The following is a 20,555-nucleotide window of genomic DNA, read 5'->3' on the forward strand; positions in this document are numbered from 1 at the left end:
AGTTCTCACCTACATCGTCCACAAGGGACGACTCGGGAACTCAACTCCTACCTCGGGCAGCTCACCTTTCCCCCTATGCCCAGGGGAGAGGTATCAAGCCGTTTGACAGCTGATGCAGGCTGTCAAAACGGCTTTTACGCAGAAACAGGCGGGAGCAGCAAACAGCTGCGTCCAGCGAAGGCGCCTGCCACCGGAAGTCCCTGGGAACACTTAAAACATTGAATGGTAGGGGTTGATCCCTCAGATCCTGTCTAGAATGCCTGCAATCATTTTCTCTTAATAAAGATGCCTGTTGGAAGAGATATTCCAAGAGTTCTGTCTTCTTAAGATGTAAAGTGAGGTGGGTCCTTATAGTCATATCATTTGTTCCCACATGGAAGAGAAGAAAGGGATAAAAAACTGTGGGCTTGATTATTTTAATAAGTCACATCTTTGATTTTTGCTCCTGGGAGAATTGGATTGCTTGATGATACCCCTTCTCATCTAAAATTAAACATTTCAAAAAATTTAAAATATTGTTTTGGAAAAATTTTAAACTAAAAAATTCTATTCTTAAATGTTAGTCTTTTAATGTTAAATGCCTTAAACTTAAATCGTCTATAGTTTGTAATCGAAAGACATATAAAAGACTGATAGATGCAGGGCTTTTTTTCTCATAGAATGCCCAGAACGGAGTTCCGGCACCTTTTTTGAATGGAACCTTGTAGGATAGGCAAGACGGGTTATATGACGTATGTGAGTTCCGGCACCTTTTATTTTTAGAAAAAAAGCACTGGACAGATGAATAAAACAATGAAAAGAAAAATATAAAATCTCAGCTAAAAATGAAGTATCAGCTTGTAGTTAATGTAAACGGTTATAAAAATATTAGTAGTTTGTAATAATACTGAAGAGGTTCTTTCCTTTAACAATATTGCAATCTTTATTAGTTTTTAATCCACACGATAGAATCATAATTGTAGAGAAATAGAAACTCAGTGTCTTATTGCTAGGTTAGAGTAATAATTGCAGAAAAATAGAAACTGTGGTATCTTATTGTCAGCTTAGAACACAGATCTACAATCCTCATAAATCACAGTTTTACTGCTCTCATAACTTTACTGGCTTACTTAAATTTGCAGTTTTGCTTTGTGGTTAGTGGAAACAAAGCCTTGCCTTGCAACAATTAGAGGTTCTTTAGCATAAACAAAACTTTGCCTTGCAGTAGCCAAAGGGTCTATAAATGATCATTCAGTTTATTCAGATCATATATAGAAATTCATATTCAGTTCATTCATATAAATTCAGTTCATAGTGATTATAATCCTTGTAAATATATAAAACATATGGTTGGGGAAAAAACCTTTGCACACAGATTGCATTCAATTAATTTCATAAAGTATAATCTTAAAAGTATGCAGCTCTTAATATTAAAAAAAACTTTGCAGTTATATTGAAAAATTAAAAAGAAAACATTTATAGACATAAATTTGTAGTTGATATAAAGCAAAAGAAGAAATAGTAAATACTGAGTTGGTGTGATTTGTCACCTCTCTTTGGTGTAACAAAGGGAAGGGCTCCTCTCTCTCCAACAAAGAGTGCTGACAGTCATATCATTCTCCTGAACTCATCAGAATAAAATTTTGCATCCAAGTAAAATTCTGTTTCCCACAAAATCTTCTCTTCTTTTCAAGTCCAGTCTTTTCTCCATTCTTTAGACCCCTTACAACCTGCAGTCTTCAGGGAGAGAACAATGAGCTAACAGGATGCTAAAAACCCTATTAGATAAACTTTGTAAAAAGAAGCATTTATCAAGGCCCCAAATCCAACCGTAGCCTTGTTCCCCTTTCCTAGACCTAAGAAAGATATAGAGATCTCTCCTTATGAGTTGCTGCTTGGGAAATCACTTGAGGTTATGAAAGGGCTACACTCTAATCTCTAAACCTAGAAATTGGGGCTGTCAACTTGACTGGATTTCACTGTGTTGTCTTTGGGCTTAGGTCTGAGAGAAACTGATAGTCTACTATTTACTCATTTTCTCAATTCTGTTATCTATGATAGATAATATGCATACTATATTATACTATATTACACAATAATATGGTTTAGACAGCCAGTTTGCTGTAGTAATTAAGGCATTAGGCTAGAAACCAGAAAATGAGTTCCAGTCCAGTCTTGGGTACAAAGTCAGCTGGATAACTATTTGTTTGTTTATTAAATTTTTACCTTTCCCTTCTCAATGATAAGGTGAGTTACAGAAAATAAAAAAGTATAGAAACAATTAAAATTTTTAAACAGTATATAAAAACTAGAACCAAGGAGACAAATGATATTGGGATAAGATTTCTTCTTACTCTGTCAACCACTTCCAGTAGTTACCTCCTAAGGCAACTAGCTAAACCAGGTTTTGATACTCTTCTGGAAGGTTTGAAGAGTTGGAACAGTTTTCACTTCTGATTACAGAGCTGGGGCTCTTTAGTGTAACAAAGGGAAGGGGGAAAGGCTCTTTTCTTTGACATTACTAGCTGGAATTTCTTGGCTGACAGGGTCCACAGCAGGCTCCTTCCACTGGAGTGGGTGGGGCAGGCTAGTCTTATTGGAGTGAGATCGCTCCTCAAATAGCCTAGGCCAGTGTTTCTCAACCTTGACAATTTTAAGGCATGTGGACTTCAACTCCCAGAATTCCACAGCCAGCATTGCTGGCTGTGGAATTCTGGGAGTTGAAGTCCACATGTCTTAAAATTGTCAAGGTTGAGAAACACTGGCCTAGACCCATGCCAGTTAGGGTTCTGGACCAGTCACTTTTTCTCAGCCCTAAGAAGAAAGCTATGGCAAACTACTTCTGAAAAACCTTGTCAAAAAAATTGCAGTCTTGTTCAGGCAGTCTCCAAGAACCAGAAAAGACTGAATGGAAGAATATCCTCCTTCTCCTCCTCCTCCTCCTCCTCCTCATCATAATCATCATCATTTTAGCCATTGTCTAACCACTGCAGGTTGAAGGCCTCTTTCACGTTTCCAACCAATAAGGTCTTGAGCTTTCTTTTACCAATTGGGTCCATCTTGTAAAATCTTAATTTTTATTCTAGATTTTCCTTCATTCAATATAAATCTGTTGAATGTTTTTTGCCATTCTTGCAAAATTTTATATGGGAATAAAATTGGCTCCATTTCAAATTTTAAAAATTGTCTTGAATAATATATTCATTTTAAGAGTCTCTGTTAATCCTAACCAGGAGAGTTTAATTTTTTCCATCTTTTAAAGTCTTTTTAAAATTTTCTTTCAAAAGTGTGACTTCTAAGCAAAAGTCATGACTATTGTGGCAATGGAGCACTTCCCCAACAACTGTATCATTCAGATGGTGCAGACTGTATTAACTGATTCTCCAATCATGTCACCTGTCCCTAATAGGAGACCCTCACTCTCCATATATTGCACTTACACAAAGTCTTTGCAATATAAGCAGAAGGTGAAATGCTTACTGAATGGTAATTCTGTAAGCTTAAGTAAACTTCCAGACTGAGAAATGAAACTATTCGTTTATTCTGTCTTTGCATTTTATATAATAGCAAAAAGAAATCAGACGAGAGTCCAAGGGATACATAGGTTTTGTGCTCTGTGGAAATAGCTATATTTTCAGAATTCCTACAATCCTACTACACCAGTCCATGCTTATCCATAAACACCAGGTGGAAGCACCAGATAAATCATTTCATGCAATTTATGTTAGGACATATGCTATTTTTCATTTACATTCAGTTTAGCATATTTAAAACTGTTGCAACACAATCAATTCCTATGGTGATGAATAGCATTTGTAAGCCATTAAAATCAGTCTTTACTGTTTTTTTTAGAAATCCTTGAAAATATAATATATTGAAATAACAGTATTAAAATTACAATATTTTGATAGTAAAGTTTGCAAATATATTTTAGAGAAGAAATTTATGTACAAATATGAAATTATATAAACCCTCTAAAATATATTTACAAACTTTAATATCAAAATATTATATTTTTAATTCTGTTATTTCAATATATTTTGCTCTTACATTTCTTGATATATATGTTCCATACGTTGGCTTGTGTCATTGTCTTTATGTTTCAGTAATGGTTCCATACAAGAATTAATTTTGTAGACAGAACTGCTTCTCCATTAAACATTTTTTGAAACAATAATTAAAAGACAGAAGTACCATTCAACAGTGGTTTATCCAATGTAATCAGATGAACTCCCAGTTTCCTTTTTATAACCTGTTAAAAATAGCCTCTTTTCCATATAGGCTCCTTTCCATTATTTTTTTGGTGGAAAAACATTTTGTTCATATTGCCCAGAATTTACAATGTTGCCAGCAGGTTCATATCTAGCCACTACAAATGTGGAGCCATCACTTGCAACTGCTTTTCCAACTCCCATCTTTTTTGTGTTCTTCCAAACCATTGCTGTAAAATGACCTGAAAAATCAAGAGTATTGTAAAAAATAATGCATAAGCATTTAAAAAAAATACTTTGGTCATAAGTATCAGACCATACTAAGCAAAGAAAAAGAAATAACAACTTAGTGGTTTATGAAAAACTGCTTCAAGTAATTACAGGATATTACATGTGAATGAAAGAAGTTTGCTTTTGTAAGATTCTAAAAATAAAAATCTTGTGGGCTAACTTAAACAGGCAAAGAATGCTTGATTATTTTCCTGTTTTACCATAAGTCAAAGTAAATAGGACAGAATTGCCTCAATTTATAGTAAATTATAATAATGAATACAAGCAAACTATTCTTGGCTAAGTGTAATACATACTTCCACATGCATATATTTTTCCTGCAGCAAATGCAAAATAGATTATTGATCAGAGAGATATACTGATTTGACTATATATATTATATTGACAGTGGCTTGAAACAAAGGGTTCTTTATCTCAATCTCATTTCAGAATCATTGTTGATAAGCAAAATTGCTTTTCTTTTTTTCTTTTTTTCTTTTTAATTGTTCTTTTTTTTTTCTCTTTACAAAAAACAAAATATAAAGTACATTTTTCTTTTTTCTTAACAATACTATGTCCTATATCTCTTACATTTATTTACACTTATTTACATTACTTCTCATACTTTTTTATTCCTCAATTCTAACCAATTGTATTACCTGTCCCATATCTCATAAAATTCTGTAACCTCCTTGTCTTTTATTTCTAGAGTAAGTTTGTACATCTCAGCACATTCTAGTATCTTGTAAATAATCATTACATTTGTTGGTATATTTTCCCTTTTCCAGCATTGCGCATATGCAATGCGTGTAGCAGTTATTATGTGTATAATGATGTATTGAAGTTGTTTTTCCATCTTTGGATTGATTATGCCTAATAGGAATATTTCAGGTTTAAGTTCAATTTGTTCTTTTGTTATTTCTTGTATCCATCTCCTTATCTGCTCCCAATAAGTCTTTGCTTTGGGGCATTGCCATCACATATGATAAAATGTTCCCTCTTTATTTTTACATTTCCAACAGTCCGGATTCATATTTTTATATATCTTAGCCAATCTCGCCGGTGCTAAATGCCATCTATAGAATATTTTATATTGGTTTTCTTTGTATGCGGTTGACAATGTTAGTTTGTAATTTTTGTTCCATACTCTTTCCCATTCATCTAATTTTATATATCTACCTATATTTCGTGCCCATGCTATCATTGGACCTTTTACTATTTCTTCTTCCAGTTCAACTTCTAATAAAAGTTTATAGTTTTTTGTTAAAAATTTTCCTCTCTTGCTTGTCAATATTTTGTCCAATTGCTGTGGTATCCGACTTATTCCATACTTTTCCATATCTTTACTATATTTTGATTGTATCTGTAAATATGGCCTCCAATCGATAATTATTCCCTGTTCTTTTAATTCCTCCCTTGATCTAAGATTCCCTTGATTGTCTAATAATTCTTTATACCTTATCATCTTTGTTTTATCCAGTGTATTTGGGTGAATCATTGCCTCCATTGGTGAGGTCCAATTTGGAATTTTCATATAATGTTGTTTTTTTACTTTTTCCCATGTCCAAATTAATAGTATGTGTGGGACTTCTTATCTTTTCCCCATAAAAAAGCATGCCAACCAGCCTATAAATCATGACCTTCAATTGTTAGAATCCTTTTGTTTTCTAAATTAATCCAATCACTAATCCAAAGCAACCCCACTGCTTGGTAATAATTTTCCCATTTTGGAAGCCCAAGGCCACCTCTACTTCTACTATCCTGTAACGCTTTAACATTTATTCGTGCTTTTTTGCCTAACCATATGAATTTTTAGACACTGGAGGAAATATTTATTTAATTGTATTGTTTGTTTTACTGTATCACTGTGTTTGGGAATGCTGTTATTACTATTATATTTATTTGGATTCCATGGGGGGGATAATGTTGAAATACTGAACTAAAACTCTACTATTTGTTCTCTTGTACCTAGCCTTGCTCTCAATTTTGTCCGCAAATTGGTATCAAGAAGCCTGCTCCTTTGTTATTAAATATAATTTTAATTAGAAGCAGTTTCCAGTAGATTTACGTAGATTAATGAATTTGTCTAATCCCCTTCTGAATCTCCATATGATGCCATGATGACCACCTTGTGATAGCTATTTTAAGGCATTTGTTATGCACTCTGTGAAAAAAAGTTCCCATTTTCCCCCCCATTTAGTTTCATTCATTGTCTAAATATTTTAATACGCATGATTTAATAAAATGATTAAATGGCTGGAGATTAAAACATATGCAGGAACTGGATATAGCTATTCTAGAGAAAAGGAGGACTAATGGTGACTGTCAACCTCCAGCTCGAGTATCCAAATAAAAGTCCAGGATTATTTTCATTTCTAAAAAGCTTACTGTTTATTGAATACATGGCCTGGTAAAGATGAGGAAAAACTAACTCTAAAGACCACAGCATACAAAATGACTTTCATAGCCAACCCCCCCCCCCAGATGTTCATGTAACTAATGTAAACAAGTTCTTTTTGTTATGGGACTCATCTGCTATCTTCTGCTACCACACATTGCTGGCTCATATTTAAGTGATCATCCACTAGGAGAAAGGTCCCTCTCACAGTTACTGCTAGAATGTCCTTGAAAGGCTTCCATACTGCTGATTCTCAGCAAGGTTCTGTAGAATTGGAGAGGTTTCATTTCTCTAACTAACCCATTCAAAAGCAACACCTCCCCCCTTACTCTAATGACAAGATGAAAATAGAGATGCGTGTAGCTGACATGTTGCCCACTCAGCAGAAGAATGGATCTGGAAAAATAATAAAATAATAAAATAAACACACACACACACACATTGATAACTATCTCATGCCCAATTTCCCTTTCCACACTGAGATCAGTTAGGGTATTTTAAATGGAATTTTCTTATTAGCCTATCTGCTCTAACATTTATAGCTGCCATCCACTGTGCCTTTTCCCATTATTTCCCGTTATTTCCTTTTCCCGATTTTAATAAATTGGTTATAGGCAAAGCAATCTGCACAAAAGTGGGTATGAACTGTCTGTAGAAATTGGCAAACCCCAGGAAATTTTGCAACTTCCTTCACATCCAGGGAGCTTCCCATTTCAAAATGGCCTTTACTATCTCTGGATCTATTTCTATGCCTCCAGCAGAAACACAATACTCCAAGTAATCTAAACTGATATTGTGACAAGGACAGGACAAGGTTGAAGATCTTGACCGATATGTTGTCAGTAATCCATCAAATTTAACTCCACCTCAGTAGCTAACTGGTACCTGTCACAGAGGAGATGGGGCACCTCTCTGGGTAGACAGTTGAAATACAGTTCCTTGTTAACCCATCTTGAAATTAGTAGACTAACATAAGCTCTGGCCAACTTCTGACATGAGTGACCAAGATACAAAATTCCCAAATATATTCAGCCAGTCTCTTCCCTTGCTTGATTGATCAGACTCTCGCATCAGCCTTTCTTGCTTCAGCAGGATCTTCAAACTGATTCTGTAGCTCTTGCATGAAGCAATCCACATCAAGGAGCTCTGAGGCTACCTCATCATAGAGGGACATGAACCACTCTGCTGCTTCCCCTTCTAGCTTCACTGAAATAACATTCACCCACGATCTGACATTAAGGTCTCTGTCACCATAATTTTCTAAATAGTTCCACACCCAGGTCAGGAAATAAGCCAGCTTTTCTGGTTGTCTGTCAAACTTGACTTTAAAAAGAGGAGGCTGGGGCTCTTCCTTCACCAGCACATAGATGGATGGCAGACCTGTTCCTGGTAACACTGCCTGAGCCCCTCTCCAATCAGTTAGCTGGGGGTCAGGTGGTGTCCCAACTTTTGTCAGGACAGAAGTGGCTGGAATATGGTCCCTCGGTTCCCCACCTGGGTGACTCCTGCCATCCCAGACCAGAGCGAAGCTACTGGCTGTTGCGAAGATGGAGGTGGGATAATAGGGTAATGAGCCAAACCCACGACTGATCACTTTGGTGGGACAGCTCTTTGCACCTCCAATCCCCTGAACTTCTCTCTTAATTGTTCCACAGAAGGGCTGTGAGTTGGCATAGGGAGTCTCCAATCCATCACCTCTCTCCATTCTGCTGCCCTCTTGGATGCCTTTATTGGCCCAGCCTCAGATTGAGCCAAAAGAAACTCAGCTTCTGCTGTCTTCCTGAGGCCACTCACCCACATAGTTCATGGTGCCAGAGAAGGAATCTCTGAACCTCCTCCAGCAGTTCGAGTTGGCTCTAATGATCCAGCTTTCTGCTTTGGGTGAGCTCTTGTCGATAAATCAGTCTCTCTTGTCTGGATTATAGTCACTGTATTCAGAAGAGGAGCTTTTCCATGAGGTGACCCTCTACTGGTCTTTTTCATTGCAGAACTCACAATATACTAGCACTCCTGGGAGAGAAACCCAGGTAGGCTGCAAACTGTAGGAGAGTTAGTTTAATGTCAATCTCCAGCTCGAGTATCCAAATAAAAGTCCAGGATTATTTTTATTTCTGAAAAGCTTACTGTCTGTTGAATACATGACCTGGTAAAGGCAAGGAAAAACTAACTCTAAAGTCCCAAAGCATCAGACCATAGCATATAACAATGACTTTTCCAGACAAACCCCTTACATGTAGCTCATATAAGCAAGTTCTCTTTGTTATGTGACCCATCTGCTATCTTCTTCACATCTCTTTGAAAGGTTTCCATACTGCCAACTCTCAGCAACCTTCCATAGAACTGGAGAGGTTTCATTTCTCTAACTAACCCATTCAAAAGCAACACCTCCCCACCTTACTCTGATGGCAAGATGAAAACAGAAAGGCACATAGCTGCCAAATTTTCACTTTTGACAGTGATATGATAGCAGTATTCCAATATTTGGGGAGCTGCCACAAAGGGGTCAACTTATTTTCCAAAGCATGAAAGGGCAGGAAAGAGAACAATTAATCAGTGGGACAGCTTGCCATCAGAAATTGTGGGTGCTTCATCATTGGAGGTTTTAAGAAGAGACTGAACAGCCATTTGTCTGAAATGGTATAGGGTCTTGAGCAGGGATTAGATTAGAAGATGTCCAAAGTCTCATCCAACTCCTATTCTATTCTATTCTATTCTATTCTATTCTATTCTATTCTATTCTATTCTATTCTATTCTATTCTATTCTATTAGTCTAGTCTAGTCTAGTCTAGTCTAGTCTAGTCTAGTCTAGTCTAGTCTTCAATTATCCTAAATTATTTGATGCCATCAGCAAATAGAATTACCTCATGCTCCCTCATTTCCAGATAATTTATGAACATATTAAAAATATAGCCATTTCAATACAGATTCCTGAGGGATCTTAATGCTTGTGTCCCTTTATTGTTCTTGCATTCATTACACTGACAAAGCAAATCTGTGCTTTCTTTTGTCTATGCTATTTATTTACTGTCCAATTATTACTAATTTTGCTCAGAATTTTGGTGAACTAGGGTTTGGGGGGGTTGTAACTACAGTGGTATCTCGATACTCATTGTTAATTAATTCCAGGAGGTGCAATGAGTACCAAAAATAATGAGCACCAAACTATTTTTTCCCATAAGAAATAATATAGTGAGTCATAAGGCAGCCAACACCAACAGGTTCTAGCTTGTGTGTTGAGTAACAAACAAATGATGAACACCGGGACAACATTTTCACATCAGAATGTGTTGTATACAAAATTTAATGAATTTCAAAGCAGTTGAGTACCAAGATACCTGTCAATGCTGCTAACATTGGATGTTCCCGCTTTGATAACTGATGAAAATGTAGCCATTTTCTCTTCTCCTTTTCTATGCTTTTTCTTGCTTTTAGAAATCAGGTGCAGCAGGGAGGGAGGTTGGAATGAAAGCTCAACGAGCCATAATGATAACACTGCTGTGGGAACCCAAGGACAAGCTGATAACATTTTGGCGGGCTGAGGAGCTGGGGAGAAAGCCCACACTTTTAACTAATTGGAAAATTTGATTTATGACAGTTTATTGGGGGTGGAAATTGTACTTTGTTACTTTGTATCCGGGGGGAAGGGAATTTAGTTTTTGGGTTCAACAATGTAGTGCTGGTACTTTGTTTCTCGACTTCTTTAAGGAAGAATTTTGCCTGGAAGTTCTTTTGATGCGTTTCATCTATTGGAACCATGACATTATCCCAAAAACTACCATTTTCTACCTTAACCACCTTGGGGTCCTGAGCTCCAGTCACCACAGGTACCATGAAAGCCCTGACTGTTGCTACTATCAGTCAAACAACGCAGTGCTTCACTGTTGGCACCACCCGAGTCTGAAGCCTATGCAGGGAGAAGAGTCAGATGTGAGTGTTCAACATGATATAATGCAACAGCTGCACGATCTGTTGGCCAGGCAGCAATGGGTGAGAGTACTGCAGCTGTTGGAGCCCCTGCAACAATTGGGGATGTCACAGCCACCACCGTTGGGAGGTTAGCCACAGGTAGGAACACCACAGCAGTGGGGCTGGTATCAGCCCCTGAATGTGCAACAACAGCTGGAAGGCCTGCATCAACTGGGGATTCCACAGACACTGATGGGAGGCCAGCTACAGGTAGGAGCACAGCAACAGTGGGGCTGGCAGCAGCCCCTGAATCTGCAGCAATCACTGTGGGGCCTGCAGCAACTGGGGATGCTGCAGCAACTGCCGCCGGGACCACTGGGAGGCCTGCAGCAACTGGGGATGCCACAGCCACCACCAGGAGATCAGCATCTGTTGGGAGTGCAGCAGCAGTGGGTTGGCAACAGCCCCTGCATGTGCAGCAATCCCTGGGGAGCCTGCAGCAACTGGGGATGCCGCAGTCACCATTGGGAGGTCAGCAACCACTGGGGGTGCAATAGCCACAGCAGGGAGGCCAGCAACCGCTGGGAATGCAGTCACACTGGGAGGGACAGCAACCCATGATGGCGCCACCCCTTAGAGCGACTTTTGACGGTGACCCAGAGAAGCTGATCTTCTTCCTAAGTGCGTTCCCACATGAATCGCAATGCCAATTTCTACCCAAATCCAGCTGCTATGGTTGATGTGGTCACAGCCAGTTTGGAAGGGGAAGCATCTGAATAGCTAAACAATTTGTACAACAAGCAAGCACCTGAGTTGGGGAACCTCCACCTCTTCCTCCTTAGATTAAGAGCCAGGTTCAAGGACCTATCCGTAGCCCTCAAAATGGAGAAACAAATTCATAAGATAAAACAAGATGGCAGACCTGCTTTGGAATACATATGAGAATTTCGTAAGATAGCAGGTCGAATAGAAAGGTGGCCCGAACAGTCCCCAGTGCACCACTTCAAGGAGAGGCTAGATGATCACATTTCCCAGGCCTGTATCTATCGAGCTGTCCCTAACCTATTGCAGGTGTGGTACCCGGCAGCAGTAAGATTAGACATCAAGCTGGCTCATTATAAGAAGCCACCACCTCAGGAAGCCGGGCAGAAGCCAGAACAGATCAGACGACCACCATCACCCTGAAAGCCTCCAGCCATCCCTAAGATGGGTGCACAAATAGATTTGAAAGTGCTAGTGGACTCGGGGTGCTCCCAGTGCGTTATTAGCCTGCCACTTGCCCTTAAAATGGGTATACAAACAAGGTTGCTCTCCAAACCCATGAGATTTGAGGAAGCCAATGGCTCTTTAATGGGAGGAACTTTGGTCACACAATTGACAGAGCCGATACACTTAGAAATAGGTGAACATTGGGAGTTCATTCGCTTCATGGTGGCTCCGAAGGAGGCTGTGATTCTAGGGCTAGCCTGGTTGGACAAATGGAAACCATTTATTTGGTGGGGAAAGGGGATGACTGTGAGATTACCTGTAGGGCCCAAGCCCCCCCTTAATTCGGCCGATGTTACTGGAGAGTCTAGCCATCTACCGAGTTAGCAAAGATAGCCATCCTGTCTCAACCAGGCGAGCCACTCATCCCCAGCGAATACCGGGATCTAGCAGAGGTGTTTAGTGAGAAAGAATGCGACATTCTGCCTCCCCATCAGTCCAATGATTGCACCATTGAACTATTGCTGGGAGCTAAACTCTCACAGCCAAGGATGTATGTCATGACTCCGTTCAAAATGGATGAACTGCAGCAATATGTGAACAAGAACCTAGCAAGAGGATTTATTGAGCCAGCCAAATCTCAGGTGGGAGCTCCAGTGTTATTTAAAGAGGAAAAAAATGGGTCGCTTCATCTCTGCATAGACTATAAATGGTTAAATGCTGTGAGCGTAGAAAACAAATATCCCCTCCCTCTCCTGAAGGACCTACTAGAGGCATATTATTGAGTAAGAATAAGAGAAGGAGATGAATGTAAAACTGCTTTTAACTGTCCCATGGGGAGCTACCAATTTAAAGTCATGCCGTTTGGACTACAGGGGGCTCCAGCTGTCTTCATGCAGCTGATCAACCAGGTACTACACGATCATTTATACAAAGGAGTTTTGGTATATCTTGATGATATCCTGATATACAGCACAAATATGGCTGACCATGTAAAGCGCAAAGTGTTAAAGAAATTGTTGAATGCCAAACTGTGTGTTGAACTATCAAAATGTGAGTTTACCTAGGCTACAGAATTTCCAGTGAGGGCATTGAAATGGCCCTTACTAAAGTGAAAGCCATAATCGAATGGCAACCCCCAAAGACTTGCAAACAGCTTTTCTGGGGTTCGCCAACTTTTACCAACAATTTATCCCCTCGTTTGCTGAAATTGCTTTACTCCTCGCGGACTTGTTGAAAACAGGCAAGGATGGGGAAAAGCCGCAATCGGGCCAGCCACTTACATGGATTATGAACTGTCAAACTGCTTTTGAGAATTTGAAAAGACTATTCGCGGACGAGCCAGTTCTAAAGCATCCTTGTCCAGAGAAACCCTTTGTGATTCAAGCTGATGCCAGCGACATGGCCATCGGAGCTGTACTATTGCAAAAGAACCATGAGGGAGTCCTACAGCCCTGTGCCTACACCTTGAAAAAGTTCACCGACTGCGAGAGAAGGTGGGCAGTGTGGGAGAATGAAGCCTTTTCAATTCGTTGGACTCTATTAAACTGGTAACACTACCTAGAAGGGAGCAAGATGCCTTTCGAGGTATGGACTGATCACAAAAACGTAGAGGCCCTGAAAACTCCCTGCAAGCTGTCCCCGAAGCAAGTATGGTGGGCGCAATACTTTAACTGATTTAACTTTACCCTGATGTACATACGGGGGGGGGGCTTTTTAGCTGACACTTTGTCCAGATTACCTCAATACAAGAGCCAGCGTGAAGAGGTTAATGAAGCAATTATATCTACACCACAAGCTGATTCTCAACTAATGCCACAAAGATCCCTCTCTTCGAAAGTCCCAACCCCGATGACCCTGGGGCGAGGAAATCAAAACAGGGACTCCTCAACGATCAATGGTTCAAAGAAAATCAAACCTCCTTGAAGTGCAGGGATGGTTTGACTTACAAAGGGGGGAAGTTGTATTTGCCCAAAACCCTCTGCCTTAACGCTCTCCAGCATGGTCACAATGTGAAACAAGCTGGACACTTTGGATATTTAAAAATACTGCATCTGGTTTATCAACAATTTTGGTGGGTCGGGTTTGTAATGAGACATAGAGAACTATGTTAAGCTGTGCTGTATGTGCCACCATGAAAAGAATTCCAGGAAAACCCCCTGGACTATTACAACCAGTTGCAGACCCTTCCCAGCCATGGAAAAAAATTGCTATGGATCTTATAGTGGAGTTACCTGAAAGTAGGGGGAATATGGTGATTTGGACTGTGATAGATCTATTTTCAAAGTAGGCTCATTTCATCGACTGCAAAGGACTCCCATCTGCCCAAAGACTAACCAAGATGTTTCTGAAGCATATTTACAGGCTGCACAGCATGCCAAAGCAGATAATCTCAGACCGAGGGGTGCAGTTTATGGACAAGTTCTGGACGGGTTTCCTCATGTTAATTGGCTCGTCACAACGACTGTCATCAGCTTTTCACCCATCTATGAATGGGGTGGCTGAAAAAGCAAACTCAATGGTGGAACAGTATCTCAGATGCTATGTGGATTATCAGCAAATGAACTGGACTGACCTCCTCCCTTTCACAGAGATGGCTTACAATAATTCAGTTCACAGCAGAATTGGTTTTACGCCTTTTAAAGTTGCCACGGGAAAAGAGTTCAACCCAATACCCAAATATCCTCAGGGACCTTTTGCTTCCCAAACGCTTGACCAGTGGGTGAGGGGGTGGAAAGAGTTTTGGAAAACAAAAATCACTTTGCGAAAGGCTTCTGAGACATACAAAAAGCAAGCAGATAAAAAGAGGACTCCCCAAAGGTCATTCCAAGTTGAGGAAAAAGTTTATTTGTCCACAAAGTATTTACAACTTAAATTGCCTAGTAAGAAGTTGGGACCGAAGTACCTAGGTCCCTTCCCCATCATAAAAATCATTAACCCAGTCACGGTGGAGTTGAAGCTTCTCAAACTCTTAGGGAAAGTCCATCCTGTGTTCCATTGTAGCCTATTGAAACATTTTCAGGGTTCTATCTTACGACCTCTCCCTAAAAAGGCACCTGGCCCTCTCATGGTAGCTGGACAGACTCATTATGAAGTGAAGCATATTCTTTATTCTAGGCTTTTTAAGGGAAAGTTACAGTACTTAGTGCAGTGGAAAGGATATCCATTGTCTGAAGCCACATGGGTAAAATCTAGTGATGTAAAAGCTGACAGGCTCATTAGTAAATTCTATGAGAAACACCCTAATAAACCGAGGGGCAACCCCTAACCTATAATTTTGTTTGAATTGCAGGACTTGTCCTTTTTGTAAGGGGGGGCAGATGTCAATGCTGCTAATATTGAATGTTCCCGCTTTGACAACTGATGAAAATGCAGCCATTTTCTGTTCTCCTTTTCTATGCTTTTTCTTGCTTTTCGAAATCAGGTGCAGCAGAGAGGGGGTTGGAATGAAAGCTCAGCTAGCCATAATGATAACACTGCTGTGGGAACCCAAGGACAAGCTGATAATGTTTTGGCGGGCTGAGGAGCTGGGGAGAAAGCCCGTGCTTTTAACTAATTGGGGAATGTGATTTATGATAGTTTATTGGGGGTGGGAATTGTACTTTGTTACTTTGTATCTGGGGGGAAGGGAATTTAGTTTTTGGGTTCAACTATGTAGTGCCGGTACTTTGTTTCCCAAATAAAATGTTCTTTAAGGAAGAATTTTGCCTGGAAGTTCTTTTGATGCATTTCATCTATCGGAACCATGACAATACCACTGTAGTTAATTTGTTTAGATTACATCAGGAATTGATCCTTTCTATTTGGACTAAAACCAACTCTAGACACCTCAGTAGTAACTGTTTTAAGGATGACACTGAGATTAAATGAATATAATCTGTTCAAGTGAATGTGCTTTACACATTATTTAATCACTACGAGGTAGTATATGACCAGTTTCATTCTTTGTGAGATTCGTTAAGTACATATAGCCATTGCAATTAGCATAGTAATTCCTCTACTAGGAACTGACTCATAGAACTCTCTCTTTTGTTTAATGTACCAAGTTTTATTAATTGCCTTGGTAGTCTTGGTTACTTGACCTTCAGGAAATCAAGTAATATATAAAGCCACAGCTTGTATGAGGGCATAACATAATAGCAACTAGCTCTCTCCAATATGAGAGGACATGTAAAAAAGTGGCACTGGTGCAAGCAGTGCAATGAACTATGCGGCCTCCTGTCGCAAGTGGCAGCACTGGTGCAATTGATGCAATGAGCCACATGGGCTCCTGCCGTGAGTGGTGGCACCAGCATGATCGGCACAACAGGCTACATGGCATCCTGCTAGGAGTGGCGGCACTGGCGTGATTGGTGCAATGAGCCTTGCGGCTTCCAGTTGTGAGCAGCAGTAGCAGTATGATCAGCAATGTGATGAGCCTCGCAGTCTCCTGACGCAACCAGCAGCGGCGGCACGATGTGCCACATGGCTGCAGCTGCAAATGGCTGCAGAAGAACTCAACCAGCCATGTGATAAGTGTCGAGGTGTGGGAGACCTGGCTGCAGTGGTCCTAAGGTAAGCGGGTATGGGATGCATGGGTGCATGCGCCCCGCCCCAAAACTAGGGCTTATTTTTGGGGTAGGGCTTATATTGAGCACACATGTAAAAAATCAAGCTAGGGCTTATTTTTGGGATAGGTCTTATTTTCAGAGAAAAGTATCTATGTAGTAAATGTGCAAATTGTAAAAGTTTACCCAAATTCACCGGAAGCCGATGAGTACCTGAGTTTCAGCACATTTCAAGAGGAAAATGTGTCTGTTGTCACATAGAGATATCTTTGGCCTTTAGATATAACTTAGATGTTCCAATCCCTTCTTTTCTTGAATTTTGTTGTTGTTAATTGGGAAGTCGTGTCCGACCCATCACGACCCCATGGACAACATTCCTCCAGGCCTTCCTGTCCTCTACCATCTTCTGGAGTCCATTTAAGTTCACGCCTACTGCTTCAGTGACTCCATCCAGCGTGGAGTAAGAGACAGCAGGGGAAGAAGATAACGGGAGTTAGAAAGGGTCGTAATCCGGGAAGAGGTCACTCAGGAAGGAAGAGTAATCCACCGGTTTCATAAACTCAAAGTTGAAATCCTAGACCGGATCTAAAGAGCAGTCGGGGTTGATCTCTTCTAGGACTGACTGGTTTGAACGCCTTGCAGTCCAAGGGACTCACAGGAGTCTTCTCCAGCACCATAGTTCAAAGGCCTCAATTCTTTGTCGCTTAGCCTTTCTTATGGTCCAACTTTCACAGCCATACATTGCAACTGGGAAAACCATTGCCTTGACTATACGCACTTTGGTTGGCAGGGTGATGTCTCTGCTTTTTAGTATGCTGTCTAGATTTGCCATAGCTTTCCACCCCAGGAGCAAGCATCTTTTAATTTCCTGGCTGCAGTCCCCATCTGAGGTGATCTTGGAGCCCAGGAAAATAAAATCTGTCACTACCTCCATTTCTTCCCCATCTATTTGCCAGGAATTGAGAGGGCCGGATGCCATGATTTTGATTTTCTTAATGTTGAGTTTCAAGCCAACTTTTGCATTCTCCTTCTTCACCCGCATCAAGAGGCTCTTTAGTTCCTCTTCACTTTCTGCCATTAGAGTGGTATCATCTGCATATCTTAGGTTGTTGATATTTCTCCCGGCAATCTTAATTCCAACTTTTGATTCATCTAGCCCTGCCTTTCTCATGATGTGCTCTGCATATAAGTTAAATAGGCAGGGCGACAGCATACAGCCTTGCCGGACTCCTTTCCCAATTTTGAACCAATCAGTGGTTCCGTGTCCAGTTCTCACTGTTGCTTCTTGACCCGCATATAGATTTCTCAAGAGACAAATAAGATGGTCTGGTACTCCCATCTCTTTAAGAACTTGCCACAATTTGTTGTGATCCACACAATCAAAGGCTTTAGTATAGTCAATGAAGCAGAAGTAGATGTTTTTCTGGAACTCCCTAGCTTTCTCCATGATCCAGCGTATGTTGGCAATTTGATCTCTAGTTCCTCTGCCTCTTCAAAATCCTGCCTGTACTTCTGGTAGTTCTCGATCCACATACTGCTGGAGTCTAGCTTGTAAGATTTTAAGCATAACTTTACTAGCATGTGAAATGAGTGCAATGGTGCGATAGTTTGAACATTCTTTGGCATTGCCTTTCTTTGGAATTGGAATGTAAACTGACCTTTTCCAATCCTGTGGCCATTGTTGAGTTTTCCAAATTTGCTGGCAAATTGAGTGTAGCACTTTTACTGCATCATCTTTTAAGATTTTGAATAGCTCAGCTGGAATACTGTCACCTCCACTAGCTTTGTTGTTGCTCAGATTTCCTAAGGCCCATTTCATTTCACATTCTAGGATGTCTGGCTCGAGGTCAGTGACCACCCTATTGTGGTTATCTGGGATGTTAAGCTCGTTCTTGTATAATTCTTCTGTGTAGTTTTGCCACCAGAGACAGAATTCTGAGAAACTGGAGTGAGGTAATAAATACATGCAATTTAATATCCTTCTACAGCTTCAGAATTGACTCACTAGAATTCCAGGAAAGAAGGAAATCCTAGTACATGGAATAAATATTGCTTAATTTTGTAGATATACGAAACATTTTAGTCTGGATTCAATGTTAGGGTTTAGGGTTAATCCTAATTATAGATTTATTTATTTATTATAGATTTGTTTATTTTAAAAAACCTAACTCTAAACATATTTTTATTTATTATTTTATTTACTGAATAATAAATATAATAAACCCTGGTGCTGCAAAAGTTAGAATGCAGTACTGCAAGCTACTTCTGCCGACTGCTGGTTGACAGCAGTTTGGCAGCTTGAGTCTCACCGGGCTCAGGATTAACTCAGCCTTCCATCCTTCTGAGGTCAGTAAAATGAGGGCCCAGATTGTTGGGGGCAATATGCTGACTCTGTAAACCACTTAGAGAGGGCTGTAAAGTCTGTGAAGCAATATATAAGTCTAAGTGCTATGGCTAGAGCTATTTTATTATTTATTTTGATTTATTTATTTTACAAGCAACAGACAGAAACCAAAATTGCTGATCTTGTATTCTGCATCTGTCTTTACACAAAAGGAAAAAAAAACAGTCCAATTTATCAAAATCAGTACCATAAATAACATCTTAGGAATACAGATTAAAACAGGCCAGAAAATGATAAGAGAGCATCTATAGACATGTTCAAATCACCAGGACCATGGATTATAGCCCAAGGTTCTGAAGGAATGGCAGACATGATTTCAGAACCACTGAACCATATCTCTTTCAAAGATCCTGGACCACCAGGGAACTATCAGAGGACTGGAAATGGGCTGATGTAAGTCCCCACCTTCAAAAAAGAGGGAAAAATGAGGCTTCCGGATTGTGATTGCGGCGCTGGCGGATAAACGGGGGAGCGCTATCTCCGCCGTCTGGTTTTCCTTCGTCGGGCGACCCTGAAAAGGATCGAAAGTCACCCTGAAGGGGCAACAACCGCGAGGAGGACCCTCAACAGATCGTGGAAGGGCAGCAGCCCTTCTGTTTGATCTGAGGCAGCTCCTTTGGACTGATGGAGAAATGATTGGCCATCAACATGGCCGATCACTAAGCCATATCAGCCAAAAGCCAAAATCACCACCAAGCACAATGAAAGCACCGTGAAGGAATTGGGTGAGACCTTACCTTACCTTTCTTGTATCCCAACTACCTTCCTGTAAAAGCCTCCTGAAATTTCTTTTCCCCCTTTAACATCGCGGCATCTGCCTACTTTGGGAAAATAAAGCTATGAAAAGAAAAGAACAACTAAACAACTAAACAACTAAATAACTGGACTTGCACTTTTGGGATATTTGGGGTCCCAAAAAGTTCCTATTTCTATGAGGACCTATTACCTTATCTACTTGTTAAGTTGGGGGGAAAATTAAATTGGATAATTTGAGTTTGGAATTTGAGTTTGGAAAAAGACTTTACATGCTATCGGGGACATCTTATGGCAAAACCTGGTATAGCAAGTGAAAAAAAAATTTATTGACTGTGAGACCTGCCTGTAGCCCATATTTGTCCTTGGTACTATCTAAAAAAGATAAGAATTTGAAATAGATGGGTGGTGGAAACAACTTACAGGAATAATGGAGATGGACATTCACTGACTTTTATCAAAAACAGCCTCCACTCAAGGACTATCTGTAAACATCATAGAAATGGAGGAACACTACCAACAACTTAACTATAAACTTATACTTGAAAAAATCCTTGAAGCTACTGAGCTAATGAATTCCAGATTGAAAGACAAAGGTGCCACCCTAAATTTACAAAATGAAGCCCAGATTTTAACTAAGGAACCTACAATTCAAAAAGCAACAGAAGAGACAAGGATGCCCTTTATCACCTTTGTTGTTTATTTTGACTTTGGAGATTTTATTAATTAAGGTTCGTGAAACATCAACTATAAGAGGAATAACTTTGGGTAAGAACGACTATAAACTTAGAGCTTTTGCTGATGACTTGGTTTTTATATTATCTCAACCGATTGACTCAACAAGAAATTTGATACAGTTACTGAATGAGTATGGAAGAGT

The 20,555-nt window shown here is 40.0% G+C and overlaps 1 protein-coding gene across 2 annotated transcripts in view; it reads right to left on the bottom strand.

Annotated features, from left to right (window-relative positions):
- Nucleotides 1–3,500: 3,500 nt before the first annotated feature.
- Nucleotides 3,501–20,555, bottom strand: part of GLIPR2 (GLI pathogenesis related 2) — a 59,649-nt gene continuing 42,594 nt past the window's right edge. The window contains exon 5 of one of the 2 annotated variants that reach the window (XM_015820696.1): nt 3,501–4,432. In XM_015820696.1, the coding sequence (XP_015676182.1) occupies nt 4,272–4,432 (161 nt within the window). In that variant the 3' untranslated portion in view covers nt 3,501–4,271. Of the gene's footprint in view, nt 4,433–7,180; nt 7,255–20,555 lie in introns of those variants that run through there. The other variant, XM_015820697.1, reaches the window with a different exon arrangement.

The sequence above is a fragment of the Protobothrops mucrosquamatus genome, unplaced genomic scaffold, assembly GCF_001527695.2.
Source record: "Protobothrops mucrosquamatus isolate PMUCROS unplaced genomic scaffold, P.Mucros_1.0 scaffold1163, whole genome shotgun sequence".
NCBI classification, from domain to species: domain Eukaryota; kingdom Metazoa; phylum Chordata; class Lepidosauria; order Squamata; family Viperidae; genus Protobothrops; species Protobothrops mucrosquamatus.